The 13,860-nt window shown below is 47.4% G+C and overlaps 2 protein-coding genes across 6 annotated transcripts in view; both read left to right on the top strand.

The window, feature by feature from the left end:
* Positions 1–263: 263 nt before the first annotated feature.
* LOC138120041 (uncharacterized) lies at positions 264–5,628 on the top strand. Of its 2 annotated transcripts, XM_069032457.1 has the most exons (5): positions 264–672; positions 1,939–1,992; positions 2,705–4,563; positions 4,746–5,040; positions 5,465–5,628. In XM_069032457.1, exon 3 carries the CDS (start codon positions 2,912–2,914, stop codon positions 3,941–3,943), a length of 1,032 nt encoding a protein of 343 aa, XP_068888558.1. In that variant the 5' UTR covers positions 264–672; positions 1,939–1,992; positions 2,705–2,911; the 3' UTR covers positions 3,944–4,563; positions 4,746–5,040; positions 5,465–5,628. The 2 variants fall into 2 exon arrangements, with proteins under 2 accessions (XP_068888558.1, XP_068888559.1); XM_069032458.1 differs by lacking the exon at positions 4,746–5,040.
* Positions 5,629–8,050: 2,422 nt separating this feature from the next.
* KCNJ16 (potassium inwardly rectifying channel subfamily J member 16) overlaps positions 8,051–13,860 on the top strand; it is a 35,108-nt gene continuing 29,298 nt past the window's right edge. For 3 of the 4 annotated variants that reach the window (XR_011155838.1, XM_069032989.1, XM_069032990.1), the window contains exon 1: positions 8,051–8,136. The gene's annotated coding sequence lies outside the window, so the exon portion shown is untranslated. The remainder of the gene's footprint in view (positions 8,137–13,860) is intronic. The other variant, XM_069032991.1, reaches the window with a different exon arrangement.

Genomic DNA, 13,860 nt, shown 5'->3' with positions numbered 1-13,860 from the left:
GGGTGAGGGATACAATAATATTATTCCTATTGTTTCTCTCCTTGATCCCAGATCTTTGCTGGCTGCGTTTCTTGGGACAGGTTTGAATGCTGTCGGTGACCTTGTGAAAACACCATCTTCATTATGAAAAGCAGGTCAGAAATCCCCCTGGGCACAGGGAAATGCCTCACCTGCAATTCCTCAAATAGTTTCCACTGCTGTTAATTCCTTTAGGTGCACGAGGCCTCGCACACGGCTGTTCACTAAATAGATATCATCTGGAGGGAGCTGGATACAACACTTTGGCACCAAACAGCCTGGATATAGAACACCTAGAAGCATTATTTGTGGGTTTATCAACACCCCAAGTGATTTCCTGGGATAGCTCCTCCTGAGGGAGCAAACCCAGCTTCGAAGAGGAAACGAACTTTCCCAAAGCTCACCGGTGGTGGAGGTCAAGCTTCAGCTCAGCTCATTGCAGAGACAGATGTTGAATTCCCATGAAGAGCTGTATTTTGGGAAAGTTGAAGAGGTTTTGGGATCTGTGGTTTTGGCCTCGCTGAGTCTTTAATCAAAACCGGCAAGAGCCCTCGGCTCCCGCGAACCTCTCGGCGAGGAGCACAAAATGGGATGGACAGGAGCTGCTCCAGTCTCCGTGGGAAAGCTCAGGTCACGCTCATTCCCAGAATACAGGTGAATAACTTCCTCCAGTTCACAAGAAAACCGCTTGCCCCACTCCCATGTCAGTTTTTACAGCACAGAGGTGTGTTTTGTTTTGATAAGGAAAACAGCTGGGTTGGGATTGTTGAGACAAGCGTTGAGTTCCTGAGAAAAATTAAAATCAGGACTTTTCCAGTTTGTCAGTCATGGCCTCCACTAAAGCAGGAATTACTATAAATTATATGTTATAAATATGCTCTTCAGACAATATTTTGTGTTGGTTTTAATTACTTTCATTAGAAATGCAATGACTAAAGTGAAGTTAAATTTAGAAAATGGATTCTTTGAGAAGTTCTTGCACATTCATTCAGTGACACCAGTTTGGGGTTTTGTACCCTCCTCTCAAAGGTCTGAAAACATCCCAGGTACCCTTTGTGTGAAGCTTGGGGGTATCAAGCCTGGCCTGGGGGTAAACTCTGTCAGATATTCCTGAAAAATGTGCCTTTATGTGGTCTCACCTACTGGAGTTTCCTCCTGGGAAAGGTGCCTGAACTCCTTGCACAGAGCCAGGAATTCCCTAAGGAGAAAGGCACCAAAGGGGGCTGTTAAAGAAAAAAAAGCTTGTGAAGAGGTGGCAGCCTGGCCACGGGAAAGCTGCTGGACTGTGCTATTTACTTGTTTAATAAAAATAAACCCTTCAGATAACAGCCAATTTACAAGATCTCATTACAGGCCCAGCTAAAAAATCTGATTATGGTGCTGTGTTATGCAAACAGCATTTATGAATCCTTATAACAATGAATTTGGCTACTAAATGTTACCTCTTCTTGGCAGGTAAATATCATTTGCATTTTTATATGTGGGTGAGCACCAGGGTTGGCTGCAGTCATGTGAAACCTGAAGCTGATCCTAGGCTCTTTTTTCAGCTCAGTACAAGAAAGGAATTTACTAATTTACAACATTTTCCACCCACTGGATATGCCAAAGAATTAGAAAAATTAAAATCAGGCAGGTGAAAGGAAAAAGAAACACCTCAACAACTATTTGTAAAGGGCTGAGAGTTTTTAGGAAAAACTTTTTAAACTGTTTCTTAGGCTGCAAGAGACCGCAGAGAGAAATGAGAGAGGTCACAGCTCTCAGGACATTTAAAAGTTTAACCAAAGCATCCAAAAGTGCAGCCCAGAGTCCAGGGCAGCAGCGAGGGGAGCTCTCCTGGGCTGCCAAGGGGCTCTTGGTGGGGTTCCAAGCTATTTTTGTCTTCACAACAACTGATGGATGAACAATTCTCTTATTTTGCAGCTGTCAATGAACGAGAAGAAAGAGTTTCCTGCGGAGTGAGGTCTTCCTTCCAAGGTGAGGAATCCATCGGAGACAAATGCCAGTGTCACATTCCAGAGCTTCTCTCCTTATTGTGCTTGGCCTGGGGCTTCCTCCGGCCAGCGCTGCCATTGGGCCAGCCCAGGACAGAACCAGCCTGCTCTGTCTAATAAAATTTTATTGTGTTGCTTTTCAAAATAACAATTCCTATCCTGGCACTTTGAAAGCCAGGAAGGCACACAGGCAGGAAAACACAGGCCTACAGCTCATTAGGGCTACTGGAAGAGTTGCATAAAAGGATCTGACAATGCAGCACGGTTTGGCATTCCGGTTTTGTTCCATTAATTGTTCCTTTTTTTTATTTAATGAAGAGCTGTCACCCCAAAATAAACTCTTTCCATAAGAAAGCGCAAAGATTAAATTGGAAATAAAAAATCATTAGGTTTTATTATCTGTAGAGTCCTGCCGAGGTGGTTTTGATTGTTTGTTTTTCCCCAATGACCTTCTAAAATTCTTTTTCCTGTCAGTTGTGCTCTCTTAAATCCCAGAAACACGGAAGGATATAGGCAATATCCCATGGAACACCAGGACCTGCAGGACAGGGGTCCTGTGCATGAGAAGGATCTGATGGTCCTGGAGATGCTCAGATACAAAGGGAGTGAGGGGTCATGTTTTCCAAGCTTATTCCTTCACTTAAAAATAACAAAAAACTGCCACTTCTTTTTTCTGATCTCCCTTTCTCTCACAGCCTCAAAAACCCAAGGAGAGAACTGGTGAGAACAGGAGGGAATTGTTCTAAGGTGATGGCAAATGGACCCTTTAATGTGGAAAAAAAGAGGAGTTGTGGATCTCCATCTAATTTGCTCAGTTTGCAGCGAGTTCAGCCCATCCTTCCTCTGCTACATCCCGAAACCGTGGAAGCTGAGGGCTGTAACTCTTTTTTCTGTCCTGATGGATGAGTGGGGAGGAACCCAAGGTGTCCTTGATGAGGCACAAGTCACCCACACAGGGCACCGAGAGGTTCCAGCCTCTGCAGGTCCCTTTCCCATGGACAAAGGGACACTTCAGGGCTGGGGCACATCCATCCTCCAGGCACAGCCCATCCCCCACCCCACACTCCAGGGATGGGGCACATCCACCCTCCAAGCACAGCCCATCCCCCCCACACTCCAGGGCTGGGGCACATCCACCCTCCAGGCACAGCCCATCCCACACTCCAGGGCTGGGGCACATCCATCCTCCAGGCACAGCCCATCCCCCCCACACTCCAGGGCTGGGGCACATCCACCCTCCAGGCACAGCCCATCCCACACTTCAGGGCTGGGGCACATCCATCCTCCAGGCACAGCCCATCCCACACTCCAGGGCTGGGGCACATCCACCCTCCAGGCACAGCCCATCCCACACTTCAGGGCTGGGGCACATCCATCCTCCAGGCACAGCCCATCCCACACTCCAGGGCTGGGGCACATCCATCCTCCAGGCACAGCCCATCCCCCATCCCACACTCCAGGGCTGGGGCACATCCACCCTCCAGGCACAGCCCATCCCATCCCACACTCCAGGGCTGGGGCACATCCACCCTCCAGGCACAGCCCATCCCATCCCACACTCCAGGGCTGGGGCACATCCACCCTCCAGGCACAGCCCATCCCCCCCACACTCCAGGGCTGGGGCACATCCACCCTCCAGGCACAGCCCCTCTGGAGTCTCCCAGGTGACACCCAACCCCCATCGATGCCTTTGTCCTGCTCACTCCAGGCACAGTCGGTGTCAGACTGAAGCAGTTCCTGCCTCAAACATTGATATAAAAAAGTTCTGCCCATTGTTACAAAAACTCTGTAAAGAAGCTACAACCAAAGAAGCCTCTCTGAAGATACCTGACTGGGACTTTGGACTATTCCATGCTTTTCGGGAGAACCTTCACCACCAAGAAGACCAGCTGCAGAGGATCAACAGAACATCACTGGGACCCACAGAGTGGTGATATTGTCCTTATTCCATCCCTGTCACCCTCTTTCTGTGCCCTCACCTATTTTCTATTTCTCTCTCTCTCGAATTTGCTATCAGATAAACCCCACACTATTGCCATTGGCTGATGGTACAGTGCCACTGACCCTGACAGTGCCACTGACCCTGACAGTGCCACTGAGCCCTGGGGGTGCCACCGAGTTCTGAGAGTGCCACTGAGTCCCAAAGTCCTTCCCAGCTGTTTGCTCCAGGCACTGGGAGCTGTAAACAGCTGGAAGCAGAATGCAGAGCAGTGGATAGACATTTTGTAAATGCAGCTCAGAGCAATGTCCTTGTTTCAGCAGCAGTGCAGTCAATAATGACCCCGAATCCACCTTCATCTTGGGCAGGTTATTATAACACAGGGCAACAATGGAAGCATTCCTGGATTTTCACAAGTTACAGTCAGAAAAAGGAGGGAATTTCTCCATCTGCTCTGCCATCTAGTCAGTTCTTGTGGCTTTTACTGTAACTGGAAGGGAAGAGAAGGAAGGAGAAAAATTGGCCATCTTTGAGTAAAGGAGAAAAAGGAGAGGAGGAAAAGGACATAAAAGGTTGGAGTCTGTCTCCAGTGCTGCAGTCAGGAGTGGGAATCAGGTAAGGAATTCCTCTGTTCCAGTGGCTTCCAGTTATAGCCTGGAATAAAGGGCTAAAGGGAATAAAAGGATAAAGGGAATAAAGGGATAAAGGGAATAAAGGAATGAAGGCATGGGTGACAGAACCACTGTTGGTTATCATGCACTATTCAGTGCAAGTAATATTTCTTTGTTATTCCCAAGAAAACCAATGTCAGTCATTCCAGCAGAAAGCTGGGAGCACGCACAGTGTGAGGGATCACAGAATCATGGAAAATCCTGAGTTGGAAGGGATTCACAAGGATCATCGAGTCCAGCTCCTGGCCCTGCACAGAACAACCCCAAGAATCCCACCCTGTGCTTGAGAGGAATATTATGAGCTAGAAATTTTTTTAAAAATAAAAATGTAGTGGGAGGTTCAAGAAATTATGGCTATAACTCCTGCTACTCCATTGAGGACTATCAGCAGCAGTTTCCTGGAACCAGGATTTGGGTATACGTGAGTAAAAAATTGCTCATTGAAACTTTCCTGTTGGATTGTATTTTATTTAATTTCTTTCTTAATCTTGAGTGAGGTAGAATTCTACTGGTTGAAATCATTGGCTTGCTAGCCACAAAATGAGATTAAGTTTTCACAGAATCCTGGAATCATTAAATTTGAAAAAGACCTTTAAGATCACCACGTCCGACCTTCAACCCAGCCCCACCACCACCAAGTTCACCACTAAATCTTGGTGCCACATCCACGTTTTTTGAACACTTTTTCCTTACTGTGGGGTGGGATTCACAGAATTTTGGGACTGTGAAGTATTTTTTTAATCAAGAGCTAAATCCTCCCTGGGAACAGGTATTGTTGGAGCACTGAGGCAGAGGGCAGGGGACGTTTTCCATCAGACATGGGACAGATGTTCTCTCTTTTGCAGATAAATCTGTCACTGTTGTGTCTTTGACCAGGAGCAGCTGCAAGATGTTCACGGAAATGTTGGAGTGAAGAAAGTACTCGAGAAGAAGCAACTGACTTAAACTGCAAAGGGAGAAACTCAGTGTAATTGCCAGGAAAAGCTTCTTAATAAAATCGATAAAGTGATGTGCAGTTTGCCTGTGGAATTCCCATCGTGGAATGTTTGTAAAGAGGTTCCTGCCCCATTCCTGACATTCACAGTTTGCAAAAGTTTCTCTTGTAGATGCCTTTTTACCCCTATTTTCCAATGATCCTCTAGATTCTATTGCCTGGAGCTCTGCAAGAAAAGTGAAACTACAACAGCAAAAGTGTAGATGAGGAGTATAAATAGTAAAAATCAAGGTATCAATATTTTCACTTGCACAGAAATACTGAATTCTTTCAGATGTGCATTTTATCCCTCTGTTGTGTTACCTGCTCCAAGATAATAATTTTATGATTGTTATGTCCTCTCCTGTTTCAGAGTGCTCCAGACTTGTCTTGGCTACAAGCAGGAGGCTGCACTGTGGTAATTAAGCCCTTCCAAGGTCATCAATATTTTAATTACGAATTTTTTTATTGTCCAAAGCATAGATGCAGCCTTGAATTCTGTGTGGAACTGGAAAAAGGGTCAACAAATTCCTCCAGAACCCCAGATGTTAATCAGTCATTAACTTGTTTGGAGCTTGGCACATTTTAGATGGGCACAAATCGAGATGGAGAACGGTGAAAAAATTCCCTCCATATGTCAGGGAGTGGAACTAAGTGACAAAAAGTGGTGGCTCCAGGAGAAAATGCTTAAAGGGTTTGTTCAGGGTTTCTGTGATGTTGGAATGCCTCTTGCCTGTGCTAAAGCAAAGCCATGATTGGTTTTCCACCAGCCAGGGCTGCGAATTTCAGCCGGATTCCCTCCTGGATTCTGGAGTTCTCAGGTTCCGGCTTACACAACAGCAAAGTCTCAACGCAGAGCAGTTTTTCATCCCTGAAATGGAAGTTAAATAAGGCCTGCCCGGAGTAGACAAAACAAGAAGATCCGTAGACTAAGTGGAAACATCGAGATTTGAAAATTACCTGATAGGAAAAGGGAGGGGAGTGGGATCAAAGACGTCCCAGGGAATGAAAAATTCCTTCGCAGTGCTTCCTGTTCTCTCTGTTATGTTAACCAAGGTAGGATTAGGTTTCAGCTGCCAAAAGAAATAACATTTGTAGATTTTTTTTTGGTCTGGGGAAGTGGGATAGAAAGATTTAAGACAGCTTTTTCTGAGCTATTTGCTTTTTGTCAAGCAGTCAAGTCTAGTTATTGTTATTAATTTGTATTACAGAACGACCAAAGTGGGGCTGGATTTCCAGAGTATCTGGGGCTGTGCAAATGCCCAGGCAGAGACTGGTGACACCTCCCCGAGTGCAGAGTGGCACCAGAGCAGACAAAAAAGGGCATTTTCCCCTGAGCTGTGCAGCTCCGGGGAGTTGTGCTCCTCTCTCCTGGGTCAGAGCTGGTGCCTCGCTGCAGGGCAGGGCTGGAGAGCTGAGCTGGCCTGAAAAGCATCAAAGCTGCCTCTTTTACCTAAATACAAACCCACCTTGAATTTAGACACATTTCACCTCAGACCAGCTCATTCCTGTCTCGTCCTTTAGATTTGGGTTTCTCTTCTCATTTCATATCCAAGATCCAGACATGGTCTCTGTGCAGGGGTTGCACAAATCATACTCAGAAATCCGAATGGTTTAAATTCATCTTTCAGTGCCTGCTTTAATCGTCAATAAACAGCCTGAATGTGATGTGAGAAGGGAAAAGTAGGAGCTAAAACCCTTCTGAAAGGCCACAAGGCTGCAGACCTCCTGTGTAGGGATGAGGGTTGTGCTCCACCCTCACCTTTTTCCAGGTGTCTTTTCCTCCCTGTGGAGGGCCAGGAACTCTGGGAAGTTGTGTATTTACATCAGTCCTTTCACTGAGCTCACCCAGCCCAGCTGTACCATTTGCATTCATCCTGCACCTTTGATTTTTGTTCTCTCTGCCCTTGGGTAAAGTGAATTCTAGAAGGAAACTTCTTGCTGAGGCAAATTCCCTCAGCACAGAAAAGGACAGGGTCCGTGACTTCAACAGAAAAGGAGATTGCACTTCTTGTGTAGGCTGGAAGTCCTTCCCTTAACCTCATGCTAATCTAGAAACAGAAGACTTTTTATAGGAAAAAATAAATAAAATGGGATTGCACAAGAAATCTGAACCTGTTTATTCTCAAGTTGTCTATCAGCAGGTAGCTCCAAACCCAGTCCCATGGGTAAATATTTGCAGTACCATTTGAATGGTGAAGGCCTTCTATTACTTGGGAGAATTCCCTGCTTCTTGCCTTCGAAAGCCTCACCTGGATGTGCAGGGTGGCCCCAGCTCCCTGCTCTGAGTGTCCCAGCTGGGAGGAGGCTGCTGAGCTCCAGGCTGGACGTTCCCTTCCTCAAGATGCCGCAGGCAGCCGGGCAGACCCTCTGAGCTTGCTCCCAAGGACTGGAGTCAATGTTTAACCGGACTCTTTGGAGTTTACAGCTCGTGCCTTTCTTTATTATTAACCCAGCCCCTGTTTTTCTGCACAGTTGCGGAGCTGCTGGCAGTGAGACACGAAGGAACCTTCAAAGAACTTCCTCGTGGCAGCCCTAGCAAAGGTAAAGCTCCTTTTGTGTCCTTTCCACTCCTGCACAGGGCAAAGCAGCTGCACATTCCTGGTTTCTGCTCTTCTCTTGGGGCAGAACAGCCCGGCAGAAGCCAGCTTTGCTTAACTGTGTCTTTTTCAATTCAATCACTGCACACATCCAGCTGATTTCATCCTAATCTGACCCAAACGGAAGTGTCTGTACCCACAGTTAAAGGGTGTGCGCTGTGAATTTATTTATTCCCTGTTTTCCATTGCTTTTTTCTCCACACCAACAGCCTTGTTCTGTAATTGTTTTTTTTTGCTCTCCTAATAATTTTTATATTCTCATGTTTTATGCTCAAGTCTGTCCAGGTCTGTGGTTTTTTCTCCTTGTGGAGAGGCAGGACTGCACCAGAGAAAAATCTGTATTTACAGCAGTCCTTTCACTGAGCTCACCAATTCCAGCTGCACCATTTGCATTCATCCTGCACCTTTGATTCTCTCTCTGCTCTTGGGTAAAGTGAATTCTAGTAGAAAAGTTCTTGCTGAGGCAAATTCCCTCAGCACAGCGCAGAGAGGACAGGGACACTCATCTCACGTTTGTTCTGGTTGCTGTGTCAATATGGTGGGAACACTTGGTTTTAAGCTGTGAGTATTTGTTTTTAAATCATGAATATTCGTTTTTAAATAATGTTTCACATGTGTGTGCTATGTGGTGGCTCAAAACGGGTCTGCAGAGGGAAGGATTCACTTGGTCAAACTTTTTTCCCATTTGCTGCGACATAAATTGACACGGAAAATAATAGAATGGAACTTTAGCTGAAGTAGAGCACAGAAGGAAAGTGGGATGATGACTGAGAGGGAAAGTTTAAACAGGTACTTAAAGACACCCAAAAAGTAGCTGACAGTTGTGTTGTGTAATTGCCTATTTGACAAATACTATGTATTTCCAAAACCCACAACATTTTAATAGAAATAGGGCTTTGAAAAACCAGTAAAAGAACCAAATCTTTCCTGTCTCCTGCTGCTCCCAATACCATTTTGCTCCGGGAGTAAATCCTGTAGGACAGGTGTGTCCCCATGTAGGCAGAGAACATCTCAGCCTTAGGGACAGCTGGGTGCAGCCTCCTCTCTGTGCCTCTGCCTGGTGAGGAAAACGTTGATATTCTGTGTTCAGACCCAGCTGCTTATTTAAGGGATCAAGGCACCTTTAGCAAGGGATGATAATGTGGCCAATGGATACTTCAGTCATTACTCCCCCGCTGGAAAATCCTGGAATGAATGGGATTCTTGGTGGCATAAATTAGTATTTATTGGAATATTGTCAGCACAGGTCCAAGTGACCCTGAAATTCTAAATCAAAACACAGAAAAAATAAATGCAGAGTTGCCTGATTCCAGGAAATGGGAACCTTGGCTATGAATTAAGTGAGAAGTCAGCTGGGAAGCTCTGAACCTGTTTCTACAATGGCCAGATTCAGATGCTGCAATTCACCCAAAGATTAAGAGATAAACAAGCAAAGAAAGCAGAAAGAACACAAACCTGGGCTCTGAAAGAATGGGGGGATTGGCAAGTTGCCAAAGAACCTTGTGTCTGTTCAAAGGTGACCTGGGTCAGCAGAGGATGAATTTGTCATCGTTTTTATCAGGAGTTTAAAGTTTGTTAAGAGCCCACAGATTTCTCCATTTCCTGAGCAGTTTTTTTCCCCAGTCTGGCAATTCTACAAAGCACAAATTGGACTTTAAAGGAATTTGCCGGGCTTGTTCTGGGTGCCACGAAATGCAAATGTGATGGCATCAGAAGGGGAAGGAGAGCTTTGAAGAGCCAGATCTTGTCAGGGAGCCAGGGAGCCAATGGAGCAGGGAGAACTGGAATTCTCAGGAGAGGACGCTCTGCCTGCTGGGGAGAGCAAACGCACCCCAGGAAGGGACAGGGACGAGTTCATGGCTTCCTCCTGGACAATCCCTTAGGCCAGCCCAGCCGCCTCATCTCGGCTTCAGAGCTGAAGTGGTCAAGGCAAAAAAGTGGAAAAGGAGCTTCCTAGAGGGATCTTCTGGAGAAAAAGGTGGGAAAGGAGAGGTGGCCCGATTCTATTTTGCCTGCAGCAAAAGCAGACAAGCTCCTTGTGCCTGAGTTAACTTCTGGCTCTGCTGGTGTGAGAGCCAGCAGCAAAATTCCCAGTGCAGCAGGACCTGGAGCTATGGAGGGGTTTTGGTTCATTGGTTGGTTGGGGTTTAGTTGGGTATTTGGGATTTTTTGGGTTGGTTTTTTGGAAAGCCAGTCCCAAACCCATTCTGCTGATACTGAAGGATAGGACACATTGGATTTCACCTTATTCTGCTTCAGAGACAGGAAAAAAAGGCAGGAAAACCTCGTTTTCCAGCACCACTGCCCCATCCAAGCTCGGTGCCAATATCCTGACAACGAATAGCTTCGATTTTCTTGGGGAAAAGATAGCAAAGTAGGAACTGCTTTTTATTCCTCACTCCAGGAATTCTTATTCTTATTTCTTCTTATTTCCCACAGCAAAAAACTCCTTTGTGTCCCAGCACTGAAGTGTAAAAATGCACTGATCATAACAGAAATACATCCCATGATACGATCAGGGTTTCTTTTCCGGCACCTAATAATGTTAAAATAAATGGAATTATGTTGCTTTTCATTTTTTTAAGTCAGTAAATTCCCAAAGAGGATTTGCCCCATTTCTACAATGTGCTTAAGGACTTAGAGCTCACGATCAAATGCAGATTTATCAGGGCCACGAGGGCTGGCAGGCAGCAGCCTCTGCTCAAAGCTGCTCAGAGCCTTTTCGTTCTGCTCCAGGAGGGTTTTTCCCATCTTCATCAGGATTCCTGAGGTCAGATGTGGCCTTTTGCAGGGTTTTTTTTAAATTGTTCAGCAAAAGTGATAAATGCTTTAGAACAAACAGCAAGGGAAGCTGGGGTTGTGGATGGGAGCTAGAAAAAAAGGATTGGGGAAAATATCACAGCAGCATCTCTGGTGGGAAGTTTTTCCTCCTTTTTATTGAGGATATTCCCACTGAGTTCGGAGGATGTGGGATGAAATCACAGCTCTGTGTCTCTGACTCTCCCCCTCTGCTGGCAGTGCTGTCAGAGCTGCACAGGAGCTCCGAGCTCTGCCAAAAAATCCCTGCAGGAATCCCAGAGCAAGGAACACTCCTCGCTTGATCCGAGGGTGAAGCACCCAAGAAATCGCTGGGGTGATAGAAAGCAGGAAAATTAAAATTTAGGGAAGGGTTGTGCAGTCTGGGCTGTGTCTGTCTGCTTTTACAGCTGTGGAACCAGGACAGGCTGTGGCTGATAACGCCCTGGTGAAGAGATGGTGATTGTTGGGAGAGTTCAGGAAGGGCACCTGAGGCTCTTACAGCACTTCCTTTGTTAACCCGAGTCAGATCCCACCACTGAACCAACAAAGCATTTTATTATTCTTGCATTTTGAAATGCAAAGTAAATAAAATACAAGCTGTTGATGCAGAGATTATTTCACACGTTTTGAAAGCCACTGCAATGTACAGAATACACAACACTGGTCTATCACTGAAACATCACTTAGAGATCTTAAAAATTAAGGGGTTTAAGGTGCAGGAAGATGGGATGGTAGCACATGAAACGTTGAGGTGTTGTGCACATGATGTGAGGGTGCTTTGTCAAGAACATTTTCCTGCTCCTGTTTCTCGACTCTTCTTGATGGAGATTTTTTAAAAATTCTTAATCTGCTCTGCACAATTCTTTGCTTTGTTCAGCACAAAGACTTGAAAGTTGCCAAAAGTAAATGACGAACTATTGGAGGAAGAGAAATCCAGTCCTTTAAGCAAACTTTTCCACCAGAGTTTAGAAATTCCCTCTCTCCATGGGATGAGCTTCAAGGTCCCTTCCAAACCAAAGCATTCCATGGTTATATGAAACAAAAATTAATTATTAATGTTACAGAGATGTGTATTGGACAAATTAATTCTAACCTTCATTAACCCAAATGACAGTTTAATCTAAATTACCAGTTCAGATCCACAGATTGTGTGGCTTCTAAGTTTTCTTCTGATAAAATTCTATGAGCAGAAACATTTTTTGAGAAGAGGAGAAAGCACAACCAGTATTTTACTGAAAACAGTTTGCAGCTAATCTTTTCTGCTAACTCAAAGCAAAAAAAAGCACCTTTTCTCTCTGTTCGTTCAGTGCTGATGAAAGGGCTTAGCAAGAGCATTCAGCAAAAGGATTTGCCACTCGGGGCCTTGGGCACATTTTCAAAACTCAGACACTTCCACCTTGTCCTCTGTTCCCGGCTCGAATTCCCCAAATCCTCTTAGGTTAATTTGTTTTCCAGCACAAGCCCATATGAAACCTAAACCGAGAAGGGCATTTTCTTTTTTTATTTCGCTCTGCACGGCGGGGGATTGAGCTCATCCCGCTGGCTCCGGGGGATGTCGGGGCTTTCCCTTCCAGCGCTGCCGGAGCCGCTCCCGCTCGGGCTCCGGAGCAGCCGTGGTGCTGAAGGGATAGCGCCGGCCCGCACCGCCCCGGGACCGGCCCGCACCAGCCCTGCGGCCGGCCCGCCCCTGGCCCGCACCCAGCCCGTGTCCCATCAGCATCCATCCCTCTCCAGGAACATCCCGCACCCAGCCCTGCATCTCTGTCCCGCACCCATCCCGTGTCCCATCTGTGTCCCACCCGCCCCGGGAACATCCCGCACCCAGCCCTGCATCTCTGTCCCGCACCCATCCCGTGTCCCATCCGCATCCATCCCGCCCCGGGAACATCCCGCACCCAGCCCTGCGCCCCTGTCCCGCACCCATCCCGTGTCCCATCCGCATCCATCCCGCACCCAGCCCGTGTCCCATCTGTGTCCCACCCACACCCGCCCCGGGAACATCCCGCACCCAGCCCTGCATCTCTGTCCCGCACCCATCCCGTGTCCCATCCTCATCCATCCCGCCCCGGGAACATCCCGCACCCAGCCCTGCGCCCCTGTCCCGCACCCATCCCGTGTCCCATCCGCATCCATCCCGCACTCAGCCCGTGTCCCATCTGTGTCCCACCCACACCCGCCCCGGGAACATCCCACACCCAGCCCTGCGCCTCTGTCCCGCACCCATCCCGTGTTCCATCCGCATCCATCCCGCACCCATCCCGTGTCCAAGCTGCGTCCATCCCGCACCGCGTCAGCATCATGCCCATCCCGCCTCCATCCTGCACCCATCCCGCATCTGACCCACGCCTGACCCATGCCCACGTCATGCCCACCTTTCCCTGTGCCCGATCTGCGCCTGTTCCTTGCCTGCCCTGTGTCCATCCCGTGTCCAACCCACGCCCAACCCATGCCCTCACCTCGCCCGACCCCCGCCGGACCCGCACCCATTCCGTGTCCAACCCACACCTGACCCATGCCTGACCTCGACCCCCAGCCTCCTGCCCCCTATTTTCCCGGCATTTTCCACAAAGGGAACAGGTGTCCAAAATCTCCAACACCTCTTTCTGGAAGAAAAGTTGTTGGAAACAATGTTCCTGCCCCAAAGCTGCTTTTAGGATAGAGTTATGGAAGCATGGAGGTTGGAAAAGACCTCTGAACTCGTTGAGTCCAACCATTAACCCAACATGGCCAAGTCCACTGCCCCATGTCCCCAAGTGCCACGTCTCCACGGCTTTTAAATCCCTCCAGGGATGGGGACTCCACCACTGCCCTCGGCAGCTGTGCCAGGGCTGGGCAGCCTTTTCTGGGAAGAAATTCTTCCTGATATCCA

Source organism: Aphelocoma coerulescens, chromosome 18 (genome assembly GCF_041296385.1).
Source record: "Aphelocoma coerulescens isolate FSJ_1873_10779 chromosome 18, UR_Acoe_1.0, whole genome shotgun sequence".
NCBI classification, from domain to species: domain Eukaryota; kingdom Metazoa; phylum Chordata; class Aves; order Passeriformes; family Corvidae; genus Aphelocoma; species Aphelocoma coerulescens.
This window is presented reverse-complemented; position numbering and strand designations above follow the sequence as displayed.

What these genes read in the sequence shown, in the direction of transcription:
- LOC138120041 (XM_069032458.1), top strand. Translation starts at nt 2,912, where the DNA reads ATGAGTGGGGAGGAACCCAAGGTGTCCTTGATGAGGCACAAGTCACCC.